Source organism: Cebus imitator, unplaced genomic scaffold, assembly GCF_001604975.1.
Source record: "Cebus imitator isolate Cc_AM_T3 unplaced genomic scaffold, Cebus_imitator-1.0 Scaffold10, whole genome shotgun sequence".
Taxonomy (NCBI): domain Eukaryota; kingdom Metazoa; phylum Chordata; class Mammalia; order Primates; family Cebidae; genus Cebus; species Cebus imitator.
In genome coordinates this window covers 6,692,293-6,715,419 of record NW_016107325.1, presented here as the reverse complement: position 1 = coordinate 6,715,419, position 23,127 = coordinate 6,692,293, and the positions used below count along the sequence as shown (strand labels likewise).

General features: G+C 32.9%; 1 protein-coding gene across 3 annotated transcripts; it reads right to left on the bottom strand.

The window, feature by feature from the left end:
- Window positions 1-182: 182 nt before the first annotated feature.
- Window positions 183-21,469, bottom strand: GCA (grancalcin). Of its 3 annotated transcripts, none has more exons than XM_017548017.2 (8): window positions 21,284-21,469; window positions 15,814-15,954; window positions 10,003-10,072; window positions 6,229-6,272; window positions 5,794-5,941; window positions 3,176-3,289; window positions 2,778-2,836; window positions 183-2,118 (listed from the first exon to the last, which is right to left on the bottom strand). In XM_017548017.2, exons 1-8 carry the CDS (start codon window positions 21,308-21,310, stop codon window positions 2,092-2,094), a joined length of 630 nt encoding a protein of 209 aa, XP_017403506.1. In that variant the 5' UTR covers window positions 21,311-21,469; the 3' UTR covers window positions 183-2,091. The 3 variants fall into 3 exon arrangements, with proteins under 3 accessions (XP_017403506.1, XP_037601583.1, XP_017403515.1); XM_037745655.1 differs by having other exon boundaries at window positions 183-2,109; XM_017548026.2 differs by having other exon boundaries at window positions 10,024-10,072.
- Between the last annotated feature and the right edge of the window lie 1,658 nt (window positions 21,470-23,127).

Genomic DNA, 23,127 nt, shown 5'->3' with positions numbered 1-23,127 from the left:
AAGGTGAATTGTACTTCAGTATAAAAATTCTAGTAAAATATTCTCTAGGCCCAATGTTTCTGTTAATAAATGTTGGTCTATCTAATGAAAAGTACAGAAGAGTTGCCTGGCAATTGAATTGGATCAGCACAGAATGTTAGTTTTGCTACAGAAAGGGGTTCTGTGGTCAAAAAATTTGGAAAAAAAACTGGGTCAAATAAAATTAAACATGACTGATTTTATTAACCTTGGGTTTTCAGACACTAATATACATTATCAAGTTTATAAGGTGAGAGTTTCTAAATATGTTTGACCATGGAAGCTCCTTCATAGACCTCCTATGACCAAAAGTCATAGGAACATTTTTAGATGAGAATTGTGTTAAAGAGGTCTAATACAGAGTGTCATTTGGCAGAAATTTGCATGAATAATACCGTTTGTCATTTTAAAAGTTTTACCTCAACTGTGAGCCTCCAAGTAAGAGAGATAATCATAATTAACCTCAGGATAGTTCAGAAAAGACCATCATATAACCTGGATGTTAAGATTACATGTTGCTGAGCCACATTATCACCATTCAATGTGAACAACACATGGTGTTTTTACATCTGCTTTTTCCTATAACACTTATAATTCTGTTTTTTTAAAAAATTAACTCAGTTTATGTCCTCTCACATGATCAAATATATCTTAATGAAAAAAAAAAGCCAGAGAACAAAATTACATGGATTACTAACTCACACATTTTTATAAAACTAACCAAGTGAATTTGACAGCAAATTATATAAAATTATTAGTGTCAAGTGACTATGTATCACTTCCTTTCCAGGATTTTTTTAAAGTGAAAGCTGATTTAAAATTCTGTAAGTTTATGGAAGGTTTTGTTCAAGATATTGTCGTCTATCCTCCATCCATTAAGAAAATGGGATTTTATAAAATATATAAATTAATTTGGTCAACAGTCATAAAATTATGTCACTCACTGTTAGCTGGAAGATACTCATTTAAAGCATAAGAAAAATATGTAGTTTATTAAATCTTCACCAAGACACAAGGTGTTTGGCAAGAAATAAATCACATTAATCGTAACATCTTATACTAGGGATATTAAGCACTAAAGATCTGGTGATTCTACTTTGCATTTTTGACAGTTTTAATATCACTCAGAAAAATTGCTGTGGTGTCTACTATGCTCAAAACCCCAGATTACCTAGATGCACTCAAAATATTTACTGGTATTTTTAATGGCAAAGCCACCACTAATGTCAAATAAGTCAAATGTATAATTTCTGAACAATTAGAGTGGTTAATTTAGTTAGGACAAATTTGAATGTTGATTTCATCAATCATATGTGCCATTTCCAAAAAGTCTAGATTTAGAGGAGGATGCCATTTTAGGTGAACTATGTCTTCACTAATGAAACAGGGTGTAGAGAGAAATACTATGTTTATTAAGAACTTTTTGCTTAGAGAAGACAATATAACATACTGAAGAAAAATATATTACAAAAAATAAAGGAAAAATAATGCCTTTTGTAGTCTTATTTCATCACAGATTTGACTGGCAAGATAATTTTCTTCTTCGCAGACAAAGAGCTCTGTTTCCTTTCAGATTATTTGATCAAGGAACAAACTATATTACAAACATAGCACAAAATCCAGGCTTTCATTTCTAGCTGACCCTCAAACACCACCAACTGCAAACAAAATTTAAAAGTCTAATTTGTAACCTTCAGGTAAGTATAAATTAGTTTTTTCTAGGCTTTTATCATTTGACTTCTTATACAATCTATCTTTTAAGTACATTCCTCTAAGTTTACATGATTAAAAATTAAGGCTAAGCATTATTTAAATCAATCATATACAAATATTTTATGACAATATGCACATATCTGTAAAATGGTAACTTTCCAAAAGCAGCAATATTCCAAATTAAAAAAAAAATCTTTTATTGCTTTGAACTACCTGCTAAAATAAAAACGCATAGAAAGGGAAGAGATTCAACAGGTAGGAAGAACATGGAAAAAGCCTTAAAATTTTTGAAGTAGTCCAGTCCACTTCCTCCAAGCAAAAGAATTCACAATGTCTCTTCAGGTTTAGAATTCTAGACATTCAAATTGCCATAGTGCCCTGCAAAAACTAATACATAAGTAAAATAATTATCTATTAAGAATAAAATGGTTTTTAATTGTGTTTGACTAATTATATTCCATAAGAGCATTTTCTTAAGAGGGAAAATTTGTTTCCAAGGCTTATAATTCAAGACAATAAATAATAGTAATGTTGACCCTGTAACTTCTATCAGTAAATATAAGAAAAACAAAACAAAAACCCTGAAACATTAAAGCACAGGTGAAATATAACTGTCTCATAGCTTGAATTTTAAAAAACCCTGATTATCAGGATAATAGTAACCATTTGAAATGAGAAATGAACAGCTTCATAATCTGTCCTGGATTAAAATTTTTCCCTCCCTGAGAAAATATATCACCAAAGTAAACTACTTTTTGAAAAAATAATGGTGGTTTGGGCCCTTAAAAGTGATTTGAAAGATCATTTTTTTAACTCCAAAAACCTGTCATAAAAACTGAAAAGAATATTTACAATTTAACATGAAGTCAAATTGTTTGGCACCTATACTAATATTAATCTTATATTTGTGTCAACTTGAAAAATATAGAAAAAGTACATGGTATACAAAATATATTATTTGCAGTATTGGTACTTGGTATCACCTAATTTTTTTTACAAAGAATGTATCTACAACACAGTATAAATATCAAAAGCAGGATACTCACATCATCATATACGAAATTCACAAACCCTTGTCGCAAGTGGTCTCTTTTCCTAAAGAAATCTTTAAACACAGAAATTACTTTTTTATTGTAATTTAAGATATATAGTTTCACATATTTTGTCCCCCCCGTTACAAAAAAAGAATAATTTCATATTCAACTAAATCTTAAGTGACTGAAAAGCCCAGGCAACACAGATATGAAGAAAACCTTCCAAAAAATAACATATAACAATTTTTATCATTTCTATACCTTAATTTTTAAAGCCTTAAAACTAATTAGATTGAACAGCAAATAAAGGGAGAAAGCATACATTATTATAAATTTGCTGGAAGAAATGAGACACATTATTCAAGAAAAATAGCTACATAATACTGTACCTTGTTTTAAATAGTCAATACCTGTCAATGCTCGAAGCTTCACACAGCAAGCAACATAATCATCAAAGAAAATTCTGCCATTCTTGCTATAACGTTGAACAATAGTAGTTAATGTTTGAGGACTCAGCCTATAACCTAAAAAGAGATAAATTAAAACTTCTAAATGTAAATAACATAAGAACACTGCAAGATTGCTTTCTCATTAATGAAGTCATAAAATAAATTAACTTTCAAAATTCATTCCATAAAAATATAATTAGAGACAAAATACATTAATATTGAAATTGATCAAAGGCTTCACTGTTAATCAGTATATAAATATTACAATTCTAACTTTGTAATAAAGTCAAAGCTAAAGAAAAGAAAATAATTCTCTTCTTATGAATTTGTCATATATTTTTATTTTGAAATAATGTCTAATTTCACAGATTTTAATGCTTCAATATTTCAATTATGTAACTTTTTATATTTCTTAAAAAATATTAATGCAAAGATTACTAATGATCTTTGCTATTCAAATCATATTTCCCACTGAACATATTACTTGAAAGTATCTTTTATAACTGAGGGAAACTTGAGGACCAACTTTATTGCTCTAAAGGGGAATAAAAACAGAAAAACATTATTCCTTTTTGCCCTAGAAATCTTAATGTTTCTTCACACACTGTAATAAGAATAACAGCTTTCTCACTACTTCACTGATTTCATTGGTTCTTTGTTCTAGTAGTCCTATGATATCCAAAATTGTTTATTTTATACTTATATCAATGAGAATTTTTTGATCATTCACTCCAAGTATATGTTTTAAACTAGTTTTAAATTCTATATATGTATTACTGTTTGATTACTCCCATTTTAAAGTACACATAAAATCTAAAATTTAAAATGAATGAGAAAAAATGAATAAAAACATGAATTAATATATTCTACTTGCTGTACCCTTATAGATGGCCCTAGGCTTTTAGTGAGATGTGTACGCTTTACTAAGAAGAATGGTAGCCCACTATAATTGCCCATACATTACTGGATTTGTAGACTTGAACAAATGACACTAACCCATTCAAAAGTGAAAACAACCAAAATAAATGCAATAGGAGAAAATTATGCATGTAGCTAAATACAATAGAATGTAATGCAGGAAACCTGCTAAAAGTAAAAGAAAGTAAAGGTATAAATGAAAGACGCATTAAAACATGCAAACTAATGTAATTATATGCAAATATAGTTTGAACTTCATATTAGAGAGTTATGATCCAAATGTGGTACTGATAAAATTCCTAGATTTTCCCATAGAATTCTCACCAAAATAATCTGAGAATTTTTAAATATATATGAAGATCTTAAATTTGAATTATCCAGAATACCCTTTTTACATCTAGCTGCCTAACTGAACTCTGGAGGTTTACCTTTCTGCTAAAGATTATATTAATCTCCCAACATTAGCTGAATCAAGGACCAGGTTTAATCCATTAGGTATTAAGGATCTATAATTGAACTACACATGTTTATATGGACTGGATTGTCCCTAGGGGACTAAATTAAAATGTCTATTTATAAAACAAAACCAAACAAATCACTAGTTTGACTTCTTTAAATTGTAATTTGAGATAAGTCTACTTCCATTGGGTTCAGATTTTAACTTCTAAAAAATTAATTTTCATACAAATATATTTTGTTTAGAAAAGAGTATAAATAAAATCACAAGGGACTGGGTGTGGTGGCTCAAGCCTGTAATCCCAGCACTTTGGGAGGCCAAGGTGGGTGGATCAGGAGGTCAGGAGGTCAAAACCACCCTGACCAACATAGTGAAACCCTGTCTCTACTAAAAATACAAAAATTAGCCAGGTATAGTGGCACACGCCTGTAATCCCAGCTATTCAGGAGACTTAGGCAGGAGAATCGCTTGAACCCGGGAGGCAAAGGTTGCCATGAGCCGAGATCGTGCCATTGCACTCCAGCCTGGGCAACAGAGCGAGACTCCATCTCAAAAAATAATAATAATAAAATCACAAACATGAAAACAATTCAGAAAGCTACTTAGAACTGCATTGACTTTAAGCAAATTAAACACCACTGTATGTTATCCATTTTGAAAGTACACTAAGAATATTAGCTTAAAAGAGGTATGATAAAAATAAAGTTATATACTTTTAAATTACTCTAAAATGCAGTATTTCCACCTTGATGTATTTTGGTACCTACTATGCGTTCTGTACTATATCTGAAAGAAAAAAAAAAAAAAAGACAAACGAAATCATGGTTTTTACTGCTGAAAAGCTATTTGGTACAGATTTGTGACTGACAGAGGCAGGCTTTGGCTCCCAATTAGAGAACCTGCCAAGTTATAAAAGAATACAATGTAAGTGGTGAGTACTAACAAAGAAATAAATTTAAACATACTCAACAGAAGAAATTCAGAATGTATGCATGTATGGAAGATTATCTTTTGAAAAAAAATCATAATTAAAATGGTTGTGTTGAAGTCTTTGATCAGAATTTACCTACAACCTTGGAAACAAACAAAAGAACTTGCTGGTGAAAAATATATCACTTTATTAGCAAATTGAAGCAATTAAGATTCACCTAATGAAAGAACAAAGAAGAGCTTTATACATTGTAAAGAATGTTAATGTTCTTACCCATGAGAGCAATGGCTTCTCTCAACTCATGATGTTCTATTGTGCCACTTCGGTCTTGATCAACAGTCATGAAGTTTTGCTTCCAGGCATTAAGAGCTGCCCATAGCTCTTTGAATTCATTGAATCCCATTTTTCCTGTGTAATCTCTCTGATGGTTTTATTAACAAAAATAAATTTTGATAGCTAATAAAGTTTTTCTGACTCTAAATCATTGACTAAAACCTAAGTATGCTTCTGTAGAGTCAGCCAAACTCATCATATGAATAGATTTCTGCATTCAAACTAAAAAGCCCGGAATTTAATCAGGATCCTACAAAGTATTTTTAAGTTCACTATTTTACTATGGGCACTGAAATCTAACAACTGGCTTAATATTCAGGAAGCAAATACTCTTTATTCTACTATTTTCTATTTTCTATTTCTATTCAAGGATACATCCAACATGGCAATCATAATTCTACAGGTTTCCAAACTGAAGGCTGTAAAACATATTCAATATTTAAATTAGAGTATGCCCAACTTTATCTATGTACAATTATGACAATCTCTAGTTCCAAAATAAAACATTTAAAAACTGCCAAAATATATAAAATCACCACAATCAGCAAGCTTTTATTGAATGTTAAGCACCCTTTGTTTAAAAAAAAAAATACTGCCTCCAAAGTACTCATATCTAGTGAAGGGACTAAGATAATTAAATGAACAATTATAAACTAACTGAAAATTACTGTGACAGAGACATTCTAGGAATGTAAAGCACTTGGCTTTACCCAGGCCTGGGGAAAAGGAAGGCTTCCAGTCGTCACAACACAAATAACAAATGGAGCTTAAGTAGAAGTTGGCATGTACTGAGATCACAAAACTTGAGTCACAGTACATGGGAGAGAGTGGCATAAGATGACATCAGAAAGGCAAATGAGGGCCAAATCATCAAACTTTTGAATACCACTGCAAAAAGTTTGGGCCAATAAAAGCCACTGAAGTGTTTTCAAAAGCAGAAGGGAAATTCTAAAATTTCCATTTTAGAAACTTCAGTTTACAATGAATAAACTATAACGTGAGATGATGCTAGAAACAGGTAAGTCCTTTGGTAGTTTATTGTAATAGACAAAATAAGAAAAAATAAGCAGCTGAATAGCAGCAACTGGATCTTCTCCAAGGTTGGGAAGAGAAAAAAGGAAGAAGAAATCAATACAAGCTATCTTAAAACCCGAGTGATTTGAAATATTAACACTTTCATATTTACAGAACTATAACTGATGACCGATAGATAAAATTCAGTTTTTCCAATCCTTTTCACAATTACATTCAACTAGTATGCTGACTTGTCCCAAGACTAATTTCCTAGTCCTGATAAAGAAAATGTCATGTTATTACAGTTTAAACTTACCAAGTGTTTACTAGCAGCTTGTTAATGTGAATGAATGAATAAATAAAAATTTTCAAAATTATTATTTTATTTTATTCATAGCATTTTAACATTTTATAGAAAAAGAAAATTATTTCAGCTTAATTTTAGACCCACTAAAAAAAAATTATAAAACACTCCAAAGTTAAAATCGCTGATTTTCTTTAAATGTTTAATATGCTATCAATGTTAGAATTGTTGGTTGTACTATTTTCAAATTGACAACTCAAAAGGTATTCAATGTGTTCTTAGTATGAGTAAGGTGGTATGTGTTACATGACTTCACATAAACATGCTGAACATATAAAAGTTCCAGTTTTGAAAAGGAAGAAACTGGGACCCAGAAAGGTAATTTCCCAAACTTACAAAGCTAAGTCTATAAAACTATCAGACTGAGGAGATTATGTGAGAAATTTCTGGAATAGTATTTCCTCTTTTGGGCAAGTAAATATCTATTTTCCTTTAAAATTAACTTGGCACACATTCATAAAGTGAGAGAATCTGTATTAATGGTAATAGATGGCTAAAACTGAATCAGCAAATATGCAGAACTTCACTCTCAGAATAGGAATGTGTATGTATAAGAAGAAATATTTTGGACAAACAGTGAGGAGAGAGACTTTTCAGGAAAGATGACAGATTTTTCACTTCTTCCCTGCAGCCCAATAGAATGGACAATAAACTGATATTTTTTAAGGCATAAAACTTAAGAGAAAAAGAGAATTAGTCAGGAAACAAAGGAATAATATTTTGCAAATTGAAGAGTTGATGGATGTGAGTTAACCAGCCTAGATCTGAAAACGTGGATTCCTGAACTTGTAAGGAGAAAAGCTGAGAAGCAACCCTTGGAGAAGACCCCAAATGCCTAAGAATTGGCAGTACTTCTGAAGGTGGGTGTGAAAGCAGAGATAAAAACAGAAGAATTGGCTGAATGTCTACCTAAGGAGCATTCAAAGCCTCATATCCATCCCCTCCCTGCCTCAGTTCAGTTGGATGGATGCTACACCTACTTCCAATCCAGCAGAAGTCTGGAATGTTATCCTCTGGAGAAGTCTCTGAATTAAATGTTACCAGAGCTGAGACAAGGCTATCTTCTAAAAACAAAGCAATTAAAGGACAATTTACAAAAGGCTTGAGAACCCTTCTGAGTCCACCTCTCCTTTCCAGGTAAAAGGCCAACGGAAAACCCAGCCCAAAAGGGAATCCCTAAACATACTGACACCCAGAGTTCCCAGACAAAACTGCCCAGCCAAACCACCACACACTGAAGCCCACAATCAACACCCAACCATGATCTCTGGTTCTAATCAGTATTTTAGTTAAAATATGAGCAAGGCAGTATTATCAGATAACTGAGAAAAGCATCCAACATGAAAAACAACCAAAACAAACAAAGTGAGGGGAAAAACAATTTGGAAAAAAACGAAGGTTATATAGAAAGAAATAACTTTAAAAATATATTAATAACCTCAGAGAGATAAAAGATAACATCACATTCATGAAAATAAAACAGAAGCTCTTGGATTCTAATGAAAAGCAGAAAGGAAAGACTCAATAGAAGGTTTAGGAAATAAAGTTGAGGAAATTTCCCAAAAAGTTCAGAAATAAAAAAGGAGGGAAAAGATGAGAAAAGTAGAAGTCCCAGTCAAAACAAAAAGCATTCCAGAAACAGAAAACATCATTGAAGAAACTGTCCTATAACTAAAGCAAAGGAGTTTCCGGGCTGAAAATACCCTCTGAGTTCCCCACACAACACAACTAGGCACTTCACTGTCAAGTTGCAGAATACTAAAGACAAAGATCTCACAAGTTTCCAAAGAGGAATAACAAATCACATCACATCCAGGCAGGAAAGAGAAAGATAAAGCAACAAGGGACACTAGAAACAATGGAGCAATGCCTTTAAAATTCTGCATGGGAATCATTTGTAACTTAGAATTCCATACCTGCCCAATCAATTCTGAAGGTAGAATGAAAGCATTTTTAGACACATAAGCTCTCAAAACTTTACCTCCCATGTATTCTTTTATTAAGAAGCTACTTAACTATGTATTGCACTAAAACAATGAATTTTTAAAAAGAGGACAAGAAGAGATGGAGTAAAAAGGACATTCAGCTCAAAAGAAATGGGGAAATCAGCTCCAAAATGATGGTGAAAGAATCCCAGCATGACAGCTATGCATAAAAGACAGAATGTCCCAGAGTTCTGGATGATGAAAAAGAATGCCCAACAACTACTGATTTCAAGAAAAGCAAAACATTATATAAAAAAGAAAAGTAATTATACATTATCATAAGACACAGCTATAAGCAGCATTCAGATAGTATAAATAAGGTAAAGACTAATGTACCTAACCAAAATTATTATATATATAATGACACTGGAAGGACAGGAAAATGGGAAGGATTCCAGTGTGGGGTGCAGAGATGGGGGAGTTTACGGTGGAAATAAAGTGAATCCTCATCTTCCATAGCAGGATATCAACTGATAATCATAAAAACTGAACCTCAATCATGAAAAAATAAATGTTATCTTGAAATGTAGAAGCAAATTTCAAAAGAATCAGTTTCTTGTTTTTGTTTTTGTTTTTTAAGTTAAAAGAAGTCTCCTCTATGAGCAATTCGTGTTGAGGAGACAGGAATGCACAATGAATAGTTATTTTTATAACAAGTTTTACAGTTATTTGATTCTTTATGTTCATGTATAATTGTGATAAATTTTTAAACATTTTAATTACAAAGACAAAAAAGAAAATAAATTTCCTATTACAATTTCAACAAGAGTGGAAAAAAGATCTCACGAGAATAAGTTCCACTAATTCCAGACTGTGTCAAACATCTCTGAAGTTCTTCAGCATCCACTTCACCATCCTGTTTAAAAATAATTATGACCTAATTTAATGTGCAGTTGTATAAAAGCATATTAAAACATTAATTGACTGTTCTAGGCCAATCAAGACATATGCATTCTTTGAAACATTACTCTATAATTAACTACAAAATTCTAGAGACAATTACTGGCAACAGAGGCATATTACGAAATATCATACAACATAAATAATTTCTTATACTTCTGAAAAATAGCACAATTACCCGGTCCTATAATGGTTCAAGATAATCTTATAAGAGTCATCGTACTTCTATTTAAAACAGTTAGAAAAATGCCTAAAATGTGTTCAGCGAAGTCTCAAAAACATCCCCACTCATGCTGCTTTGGAAGGAGATTATTTATAAATAACACTGAAGCTTTAACTGGAAAGGGAAAATATATTTTTCTCCCACCACTACCCCTAGCAAAATTCTAGAGTTCCTCTGTATTTTGCTGTTATTCTTCTGATTACTGTCCAAACATGTCTTGCCTGAACTTATTACAGAAAATAAATTTTTAAAATGCAAACAAGAAATCACAATGGAAATGAAATAGGTTGAGTGTTCTCATTATGATTCAGTATCTCATCCTGTTTTTGACTAAAATAAGTAATTCCTTTGGAACCATTATATACATTGGTAAAAATGCAAAACATCTGCCATAATGAAGGATCAAGGAGGCAAATTTAAAACATGCTCTTCATAAGAGATCCAAGAAACAACAACAACAAAAACTTTTATAAACTACTTCTAAGAAATATTATAAACACTCATATTCTAATGGATCTTTGGCAAAAGAATCCCTTTTAAAAATGCAGTTGTTCTAACAGGAATTACAAAATACTAAGCAGCATTCTTCTGAATGGACCATATGTATGGTATTCCCTAGTCAAGAGTATCTAAGTGTTCCTTTCTTTATCTTTTTCTGGAAATCTTGCTTACTATATTTGAAATTCTGTAGTTACAAAATTACCTTTAAAGAATTAGGCATATTTTTAGATTGGGGGACAATTTAGAAAATTTTTCCTCTAATTAAAAGATGTTTGAAGGCCTTTTTGTCAGTGCAGGAGCAAGCTATGCAGACACCTGAGAGAAAAGTGTTCTACACTCCTGCTATTCTATACAGTGGCATTGGCCCTATGTTCCACTGAGCATTTGAAATGTGGCTAGTCTGAATTACAGTGTTCTGTGCATACCCACCAGATTTCATATATTTAGTAACAAAAACGTAAAATGTAATTGATAATTTTTATGTTGATTAAATGTTGAAATGTTAGGATTTTTATACGATGGGTTAAATAAAATATTAAAATTAATTTCATCTATTTCTTTTTACTTTTTTGAAATATGTCGTGAGACATTATACATGTGCTTTACATTTGTGGTTTGTGTTATATTTACTTTGGGCAGTGCTAGTCTCGGCAAAGAGGCCAAGTAAAAACTCTTGGTGTTGTAATCATCTTCACCTGTTCACCTTTAGCACATCTGTCCCTATATTGTTATCATTTTCTATGTGTCTGTATCTCCCTGACTGCATAAAGATCTTCTGAGTCAGTGTCTGAGTCTCCTTCATCTTTGTATTCGAGGCTCTCGCAGAGTATCTAGTATAAAGAAGGTTAGTTGTTTGGTAGAATGAAGACAACTACCACTGGTTCGTCGCTAAACTGCTGGCATTTCTTACTGTGACCATGTTCATTTACTATTTCAGAAGGTTAAAAAGATTGGAATTTCTCACTCAAATGTGAATTACATATAAAAATTCGTACAATGAATGGAACTCTTTTCAGAATTTTTGGAGTTGGAAAACAACCAGAACAGTTTTGCTGGAAGTTATTCATTGCCATCAAAAAGCACTCTGCTAGTATATACTTCATAGATGTTATGAAAACATGTTATCTTAATGACTAACTCACAAATAAGCAACATCTTCCTAAACTACATGTATAAAATCCAAGTGATACTTTTGAATTTCTTCTCCTATAGTAGAAGCTGATGATCAGGTTAACTACATAAACCTTTAACTGAATTAGGTAGCATTAGTGATAGAAAGCTGAATTTCCTAAGTAAATTACAAGAGCATCAGGTAGAGAATCAATAAAAATCAATTGCCCTTGGTTAGGCAGCAAGATTTTAAAATAATATCCAACTTCAAGTCCTATTTGTTCAGTTTCTCAATTTGAGTCTTCACTTACTTATCTATAATATAAAGGTACATGTGTCATGCCCACATCACGGCTGCCGAGTAGAAAAGCAGAAGCAGTGTGCATACAAAAGTTAAAGTTGTTGGTATTATTGTAATGCCCGTTTATGTAGGTATAAACACAAAACCGGAATTTCCCCAAATTAACTGATGATTGAACTCTTACTGTTTGGAATACTTCATCCTATAAATAAGAACATTGCAGAAACCTTTAATCAGATGTTTTTCATAGAGCATAATTAATTATATGAGGCCCGTCCAAAAAGGATACGGCTATAGATATGAGTTCAGTAGCTGGGTTCTGGGAGCAGTATACGTAAGTTAGATATTACACCTAATCCCTCAAGGCTAGATAGAACTCAACATATGAAAGAATACAGTCTCAATATTCAGACTAAAAATTGAAAATGGGATAGTTAGTGCATCCATTCAAAATATTTATCAAATGTCTCTAAATTACTAGTACCTATCTGTCAAGTAAGGGAAAATATGACCAGAACCCTGTCTTCATGGAGTTTATTTATTCAAAAGCACAAGACTGGAAAATTTAAGGAAAGTATCAAATAGTTCAAACATAACAAACTTATTGCTGACAATTAAAATGATGAAATAGTTCAGAAAAAGTCAAAAAGTCTCCAAATATATGCCCAGTTCATAAACTCTGTGATTTTATATGAATGTATTATATAGTCAAACAGAGATAATAGATTTTTCCCAGTATAATAGTACTTATTCCCAGTATAATCTTTTAAAATGACAATGATATAAAGAATATAACAGTTAGGGTCCCATTTAGCTGCAAACAGCAGAAAATATTACTGAAGATGTTTAGCCAATAGGGGTATATTGTTTCATACAACAAATCTCAGGCTAGGCAGAACAGGGCTGTATGCCAACTTAGACATGTCAACAATCTCTACATTTTTCCACATTCCCTATGTATAGGTCTTTATCTCAAGCCTGTGTCTCAGGGTCACAAGATGGCAGATGTACCTCCATAATGAAGGAGCAAAAACAGCCAAGGCTTGCTCCCAGTAAGGCTTTTTTTCATTTGAGATAGAAAGATTTTCCAAAGATACTGCACCCGCTTGTCAATAGTCAGTCCTATGACACATGGCTGCCTTTAGTAGCTACAAAGCTTTCTGGGATGGTGAGTAGTATAGTTCCCCAGCCTCTAATACAGAAAAAAAAAAAAGTAAAAGGAGGTTGTAAACAAATCTGGGATAGCCAAAAAAGAATGTCTGCCATATATATTAATTCTGTGCATATTGTCTATTCCTAAAATAGCATATTAGACCTAGTGAACACTCAAGGGAATGAATAAAATGTTATTAATGTTCTATAAAATTCTACCTATGTCAATAAATCCTTCTTGACCATTATAAAAGAAAAGAGATATGGTCTGCAGCTAAGACTCAAGAGTGAAATTCTGTCTCTGCCCATTAGTCTAGTGTTGGAAACTCATTCTGCCAGTTTCTTTACCTTTTCCTAATCTGTTTCACCATAAAGCCTGTCCCGGAATCATCCACAGTTTACCAATCTCCTCTCTGATACATTGCCCCAACTACCTCAAGATGATTTTCATGTAGATCTCTTTTTCCACTTCCTCTCTGGCCCACAGTCTCCATACACCAATCCATTGTATTCCATAAACCCAGAAAAGCTTTCAATTTCCTACCAAAATTGTTAAACAAGTAAAGGAAACATACCAAGAAAAAAAAAGCACATCTTAAAAAGACAATGCTTCCAAATGTTTCACTAACACATACAACTATCTTAGTTAATCACTCTTCTAAGAAGTTTTGTATACGGAAACACAAATAAACAAAAACACAAATATAGCAGGCACTGCAGTACACAGTAAAGCAGCAAAAAACCGAAAAGGTCATTTATTTCAACAATAGGAGATAAACACCAATATACCTTCTTTTCAATCCTTTGATATATCTGGAATTAATGCTACTACACGGTATGGGATGGGGATACACATTTACTTTTAGGTAAATTGTTAATTATTTCAGGATAGTTAATTCAGAAATCATTCTTTCCCCATTGATATGAAATGCTACCTTCACCATATATTGAATTCACAGTTAAGTTTCTAGGCTCTTCAGCATGTTTGTTTTTACATTAGGACCACACTATCGCAATTACTAATTTTTATAATACATTTATATTATGATATACTATAATTTAATATTTATTCTCAATAACATAGCGTACAAGACAGACTATAGATTCATTGCAGAAAGTGCCAAAAAAAAAGAAGAAACCTTTAGGAATTTGACTCAAATAATATTACATTATTTATTAATTAATTTGGAAGAAATTGGAATCTTTTAATTGCTTCCAATTGTGAATTGAATTGGCATTCCTTCCAATTGTGAATATTTACTCAACACTTCTGTCAAATACAACTAATAAGTTATACAAAGGGTTATAATACATATCATATTTGCTTAATTTTCCTTGAAATTTCACATGAAAAATACGTATAAAATTACTTAAAAAAATAAATTGTGGCATAGTGTCACAGTTATGGAGGAGTAAAAGAAAAGCTTCACCTGACCACAGTATTCACATATCGTCAGTTACAATTCACCCACAGAACTAAAGTACTTGAATTGGCAGGCTCACCCTTCCCTATTGACTATTGGGCATCAGAAAGTCAGCCTTTTAAATAATCTCTCACATTTACTGGAAACTAATAGTATCCTAATAGCATACCACAACAAACATAATAAACTATTTACTTTAATTTTTAATAGATAAAAATAAATCCCAACATGATTTTTTTGGTAATCTGGAAAATCTACCACCCATACACAAACAAGATTACTGTAAATGACATAACTTCATCTGTGAAAAATGTAATTACCAACTTGAATAAATGTATAACATTCTGACGTGATTTTCAATCATATTGTTTGACATACCTAGGTTTTAACTGAGATTTTTTTTTAAATAGGAGTGAGGCCCAAGATAGAAATATTGTTCCTTATAACTGTTCTAAGTACTTTCTACCTTCCTCAAATTTCCAATACTCATTTTTGCATGCTATAAAAGAATGGACAGGCTAAACCTACTTAGCTTTGTGTTATCAATTGCTCAGGGAGAGTATGGTGCTTCTAAATGTCAAACAGACTGAAAGAAATAAAAACATTTAAGTGATATAAAAATGGTAACTCATAAGAGGATATTAATATATGCGTTTTGGTGGAGTGCTAGTGACTGGTAAGAGGAGCCCCTTGTAGAAGAATTTCAGTAAGGCAAGCATACTAGGTAAGAAAGAATCGCATTTCCCCACTATGAAAAAAAATGTTTTCTCTTTTAGTCAAATGAACAGTATGTCAAGCATCACATCTATAGACTTTTAAAATGAAATAATTATGACTATGCTTATCTCTGATCTCAGGAAGAAAATTAGTCTAGATAAATTTAAAATATAAAATTAATATCATTTTAAATGATATCCTAAGTAAAACAGCTGGCATTTCTCTTAAATAATAATTTTTAAAAACATGCAATAAATTTAGCATCTCACCTGTCCAGCAACAGCACTGAAGTAAGCATACATGGGGTCATCAGCTGAGGAATAAGGGTCTGAATATGCTGGGTACCCAGAGAATCCACCAAGGATCACGTCTGGACCTGCTCCTGGTATCTGAATGCTAAAATTTCCAAACTATAAGAGTGGAAGGGGAGAAGGTTAGTAATACAAATATTACCTATTATCTATAAAAGTGGATTAAAAGAAATCATCAGAAGGACATCAAAAAGTAAACACAGTTACCAAAAGCTTCTAATCTTAACTATCTGTCACAAAAACTTTAACTACAAAGTGCTAGATGTCCTACATTAAGACATAATTCAATTCATTAACATATATTACCCAATATTAAAAGAAGTGTAAAAGAAAAAAGAAAGTTACTAGCCTCTAAGAACTTAATTCAACAGAAGAACATGAGGCACAATTTAAAAAAATGTTTACTTTTATCCCTGAAGTAAACAAAAAGAAGAAAAAAAAAAAAAAAAAAAAAAAGAAAAAAAAAAAAAAAAAATTAATTTAAACCCAGAAAAAAAAAAAAAAAAAAAAAAAAAAAAAAAAAAGAAATGCAAGATTTTACCTAAAACAAAACTAAGAAGTACACCTTAAGGCACATACTTAAAAGAATACATGGGTAAATACAATGATATTGTGACCTAATGGGAAAGTGCTCTGAGCTGATACACGACTTCCACCAGAAAACTTTCTTAAAAAGCAAGATGACAATGAAAAGATCAATAAAATGATAATTCCAACCACAGACTAGGTATAACCATTATCCTCTTCAAAATGAATAACAAGAATATCAATAACAATAAGCAACTAATATTTATTAAGTCATTTTATATACTAAGCATTATTCCTGTCTGCTTGTTTCTTTTGGACACAGGGTCTCATTCTGTTGCCCAGGCTAGAATACAGTGGCACAATCAGAGATCACTGCAGCCTCAACCTCCTGGAGCTCAAGTGTAATCAAATATATATGGACAATCTGACCCCAGAAGCTACACACTTACTTATTTACTGCTATGGCTCTCTTCATTTCTTTTCACTTTGGGAAATGGTATACATTTTTAATACCTTAAAAAGGCATTTTACTTAGCATTTTTAGGAGGAAGTGATATCAAGATTATTCACAAGTAGTTTGAACAGCTGCAGAAAGAGAAGTGAGGGCGAGTTAATGGAGGAAGTGTTGGAGCTCTAAGAAATGTGTTTGCAGAGGTGGTCAAAATCTAGATTATGAAGCAATGAGGTCTGAGAAAGAAAAAAAACAGTAAACACTAAAACAGAATATATTAAAAATCAAAAATAACTCTTTGAAAAGAAGAAAAGAAACTGACCAGGAAAGAACAGGCCAATTTCAGAAATAAAAAAAGGATATATAATCACAAATAGAATTTGAAAGAAATATGTATTTAATACATCTGTACATAAGTATATATGATATATATAAACAAATATGAATATCTTTATACCAATATATTTGAAATTGGGATAAATATAGATGAAAAGGAACTTATAAAAGTACCAAAATTACAAACACTAACTCAAGAGAAAAAAAACACCTTCCTACTTTTAATAATGGCATGCTAATTCAAACCACCCTAATACTGAAAACAAACAGTTTCATTAAGCATTATTTTAACATCTTCTCAAGAGTACTGATAAGAGGAAATTTCCAGGCCAATATCTGGGGATAAATCTAAACCCACAGGTAAAAAATTAGCAAAATTCCCAAAACAGCTTTTACTCTGAGAACATGTGGCAGTAACACATACCTGGGCTTTGGTTTCAAGACCTCCAAGGACATGGAGGACAATGAAGTCCTAGCCTATATCCTAGAATTTAAATTTAAGGTTTATTGATGAACCTCCTTACCTTAAGCTTTGCAAAAGGAAGAAAAACTGAAAAACCTTTGCTTGAAAAGAGAAGACAAACAAAGTACAAGCACATTGGTGAAAAGCTAATGCAGAGATGGTGCCTCAAGACTGGCTATGGACCCTTAACTGCAGCATCTTCATTTGTGAAGGACAAACACAACTTGTTTCTTAATCAAAGTCAGGCAAGCAGTATTATATGAAGAATCTGTCCTTAGGAATAACCTTTAATCTATTTTCCCCTCCCAATTTGCAACATTAACTTTCCCATATCCCATAATTTGAGAAGCTGGTGGTCAGATTAATGATGGTTACAAATTCTTTGCCACTCCCCTTGTCCAAAAGCACAAACAATTTCTCCACCTACTTCAATATGGGCTGGGCCTGTTTCAGCATTATCTGGTAGAATACAGTACAAAAGGCATCATGGCGGTTCCAGATTTAAGATTTTAAGGGGACTGGCAACTTTTGTTTCTCTCTCTTAGAACCTGACCGCCATGCTATGAAGAAGTGGAAGAGCCATGTGAAAGGGCCCATATGGAGGAGAACTGGGGCCCTGGCCAACAAGGTTCATCCCTAAACATGGTTTACATAAATTCATATTTCAAGTTGTCCTCTTAATAGTTTCAAATAGTCAAAATTGATCATTATTATTACTAATATGTAATGTGATTAAAGAAAGGCTTAAACAATATTTTCATGTACAAGCCTTTCATATTGTTTTGCATGCTTTTGAATCTTTACTATTGCTATTTTGTGAGAGACTAAGTTAAAAGTAGATCACATAATCTATAACTTCAGAGAATCCCACATATATAAACTGTAATAAGCCACAATAAGCTGAAAATAAGCCAGTGAGAGGCCAGCATACAAAACTCTATCTCATCCCTCAGGATATTATCAGAACCACAGCAGTTTCTTTAAACATTTTGCTTCCCTCTCCTTAAAAGGTTTTTGAAAAACTATATACCCTTTTCCAATATTTGATACTGACATATAAAGTTTTTAAGTTTAAATAGTTGTAAAGAATACGATGACCAACACATTGTAAATCTTGACATTTACAAAATTTTACATCACTCTTTGGAAAGTACACACTTTTATATGTATATATATGCACACTATTATAGTGTGTATTACTATATATAATATTGTGTATTTTATAGTGTGTATACTATAGTATGTATTATATGTAATACATAATATGTATATATACAGACTATGACAGTGTGTATTATTATATAATACTTAATGTATTGCTTAATATATTATTCATAAGCAGCTTAGTGTGTATATTACTATATAATAGTGTGTAAATATAAACAGTATGTATTACTACATAATAGTGTATATATAAGCATATATATAATAGTGTGTATATATGTATAATAGTGTATATATAATAGTGTAAAATAGCATAATACACATACACAGTATCATATATAGTAATACACACTATAATAGAGTATACACACACACACACACACACAGTGTCATCTATACACTATGATAGTCTGGTACTTGTTCCCTCCATTTTTAAACAGACCTAAAAAGGCTATTACATAAAATTTATAAGTTTTATGTTTTCTTTTATTTTTTGAATTCATTTTTTTGCTATTTCTTGTGTGAAAATCTAATCTGTGTAAGTTTTTGTGCTTAAATTGTGCTTTTATTATTGTAAACTCTGAAGCCTGTATAATACAACATGTACAATAAAAACATGTTACAAAGTTTTAGATTTTGTTTCATTTCCTGTGACCAAAATGAGCAATGAAGAAAAAGAAAAAAAACTGTCCTTTACAATTGAGTTATAATTTTTATTAGTATACAATTAGTAAAAAAAAATACAATTTTGATAAACAATACTTAGAAAAATAAAGTAAATATCTATTGGAAATGCATCTCCTACAGAGATGAATCATGCACTTAATTAGATAAAAGTATACTATTAAAACAACTAGGTCCAGCAGCTAACATTTTACATTTTGTTAAAAGAATATAAGAAACATTAATAAGGTAGAGGTTGCCTTTATTTAACATGATTTATAAAAGTCTCAACTCTCTTATTAATATACTCCTATTAAAGAAATTATGTAAGTTTTATCCCAAATTTTTATCCAATGTATCTTAAAATATTTCAATTACATTTTTTAAATCAGTGCCTCTAATCTATATTGCTTCTCTTTCCGGCTATTAATAACAAGCATAACAGCTGAAAATAGCTGTTTATTTCAAATACATGGAAAAGGGAATTTAAATGCTCAAAACACAGACTTTTTATTATTATTATTATTATTATTATTATTATGTTGTGGAACTCTCCATCAAGTTCAAGCACTCTGACAAAAGTTGGATAAGGAAGCAGCAAATTATTTGAATGAAAATATATTACTCTTGCCACACCATTTTATCTCATATATATGAATTCAGAGCATACCAACAAAGGTAAACATATCACACTTCTAACAGATAGCTTCAACCAAATGAAAATAAGTATAAGCTAGGGACATTTTTAAAGCCCTACAGGTTTATGCTATCTTAACTAACCTTTGAAGGGGGCTTTACATTCCTTAGGCACTTTAAACTTCCTTACTAAATTTAAGGAATGAGGAGGGGTAGGCATTACAAAGAGGAAGGTGCCAGAAGGAACTGAGGCAAGTCTGAATTTCAAGCAAATCAATTTTAGGAACGAATATGTGTGAAAGTTGAGGACCTGAAAATTCATACCCTAAAACAACAACAAAAACCATGAACTCCCAGGGGTAGGAGTAATTCTTTTGAAGACCACAACCATAGCCCAAATCAAGTCCTTTGTTAAAATCAGTAAAACACAATTTCTGTTTTTAGGTAAAAAATATATATATAATAAAATTAGAAAATATATTATCTTCTACCCACACCGCAGTGGATCAAACTAATGTTAACTTTGTTAACACAGCTCGCTCACCGCACTTTGGAGATCACTGACATCAATACCAAAGGTTTGGGTTCCTTTTTGAAAATAAGGGGGTAGCTACCAGGACACTAGGATTACAGCTTGCAACTTCTAAAGGTGATGTAGGATAAAAGTTATAAGAAAGAGCAACTTGCCCCCGCCTGGGGTCGAGGGAGACAGTCTAAACAGATTGCTCTTCGAATAACAGTAAAGATTAGGAGTCATTTACCATACACCTTAATTTATTCATAAGGAACTTAATGAACAAGAAGTGGTTAAGAAATTCAGAAAGAGGATCTCTAGCAACACTGAGTGTGGGGCGGGGGGGGGACTGATGTACCACAAAAGATTACTGGAACAAAAAGAGGGCGGCTTGTTCCTCCATTCCAGGAAATAAATTTCCAAACACACATTGCTCCCTCGGATCCACCAGGATGCTCCTCGAGGGACCTCAAGAACGCCTGATCTCCAAGTCATCCCAGGGTCAACGCTCACCCCGGCCCTGGTTCCCAACATCTCCCGAGTACCGGCGCTGCTGAGTACCAGGCACTGACGCAGGGAGCAGGAGCCGCGGGCGGACCCGCACGCTGGCACCGCCCCCGGGGGCGCCACATCCCGCGAGGGAGAGAGACACGGCCAAGAGGCTGGGACTCACCTCTCCTCCGTATCCCGGGTAGGCCATGACGAGCGCAGCGAGCGACACACTCCGAGTCAGCGTCGCTGTGCAGGGAGGAAAGCAAAGATGCAGGTGCAGGGAGGTGCAGCTGCAGGTGAGGCTGAAAGACACACTAACGGCACAGTTCACTCCTCCGAACCCGCCCCCTTCCGCAGTCCAGCCCCACCCCGCCCGGTTCCGATTGGCTGAGTCCCGCACTTCGGAGCCAATTCTACTGCAGTCCGCCCCTTCCCTCAGCCTAGCCTCACCCATCTCTGCCCTGATTGGCTACACCCGTCGGGAGCCCAGCCAGTCCCTGCTTATTGGCTCGCTCAGGTTCTCGCGCTCTCTCCTTCTAACTCGTGAAGAAGCCTTTTGTTAACTTCTCACGCTCTTTGGAAAGGTCTCCAAGCTCTCAACTGTTCAAGTTACTTTTTTTTTCTGGAAACCCCAAACCGGCAAGTCTGTGACTTATTTTAACCGATTCCTCCACTCTTTTGAGCTGGACTTCAAAGATCCATTTGTGAATTTCAAATTTGCAGTTACATTTACTTTTGTATAGTGTTGATGTCACATCAAAACTTTGCAACCAGTACCACACCTGTGCTCTAAGGGGAGTGCTTCTGTGCCAAAACCCACTTGAGGCCACATTGTACCAACAAGTTATTGATATTGTTTGGTAGATAAATGGTGACCTGAATTGTGAGATTTGGCAAAAAAAAAAAAAAAAAAAAAAAAAAAAAAAAAAAACAGGTTATCTAGTTGAATTTGATTTCCAAATAAATTGTTTTTTAGTGTAAGTGTGTCCCAAATATTGCACAGGATGTGAATATATACTAAAAAGTTATTTGCTGTTTATACACTGATAATATAGAAGGTGTCTGGCACATAATCTCAATCAGCCTTTGGGCAAACTCTTGTTAAATGTTCAATTACTTTGACTTATTAATAATAGCAATGGACAAGTCTGATTTATCTCTGGAACTCAAATGAATTTTGTAGCTCTGACTTTAAAAGGACAGGGAAGCTGTAGAAATGAAACCAACTAAATAAAAAGATCAAATTATATTATTTTGAGTTATCTCAAGAACAAGAGAAGGGCTACCATGTTTCTTAAAAATAAGGCTGTCAAAAAAAAAGTGTTAACTATTCACAAAGGAAATCGGCCTTGTAGAGCTGAGTATCTATTTGAAAAATAGAAAATGGCCTTATTGATGCAACTGCATTTGTGTAGTTGGGAGTTAAGTCCCCGTGGTTTTCTTGCCTTTCTGCACATTTAATTTCAAATATACTATTTCCTGCCAGGGCAAAGTTTAGGTAGGTTTGCTATGCTACAGAGGAGGATGTTAGACTTGCGAAACTATTGTCAGAGGAAAAGGCAGAGAGAAAGGAAGATTGCTGATGTGGAAGCCACTCTTGGGAAAGTGTAAGTTTCTTCAATATTGTAAGAAATAATTAAGCCACTAAGGTTAAATTATTGGCATAAATACATAGACGGGAAGAGTAAAACCTACTTAATAAGAGGGAAAAAAGGCATGGCTTATGAAGGTATCAAGTGAGAAAGCACAAGAAAGAACAAAGCATTGCAAAATTTTATTCCAAATGATTAACTACATATTCAAAGAAATGCTTAGAAAGGATTGAGTGTTTGCATTTACAATATTAGTCTAACTCTGGTCAAACTTTTGTGCATCTTCTTTTCATGAAAATAGCCTTATTGATGCAACTGCATTTGTGTAGTTGGGAGTTAAGTCCCCATGGGTTTCTTGCCTTTCTGCACATTTAATTTCAAATATACTATTTCCTGCCAGGACAAAGTTTGGGTAGGCTTGCTAGCAGCCTTC

Excerpts from the sequence above, each read along its gene's own strand:
- GCA (XM_017548017.2), bottom strand. The coding sequence starts at position 21,310 with ATGGCCTACCCGGGATACGGAGGAGAG. Across the intron at positions 3,290-5,793 it reads AGAAGCCATTGCTCTCATGG|GTTATAGGCTGAGTCCTCAA; the intron begins GTAAGAACATTA and ends ATCTCTTTTTAG. Across the intron at positions 2,837-3,175 it reads GAAGCTTCGAGCATTGACAG|ATTTCTTTAGGAAAAGAGAC; the intron begins GTATTGACTATT and ends CTGTGTTTAAAG.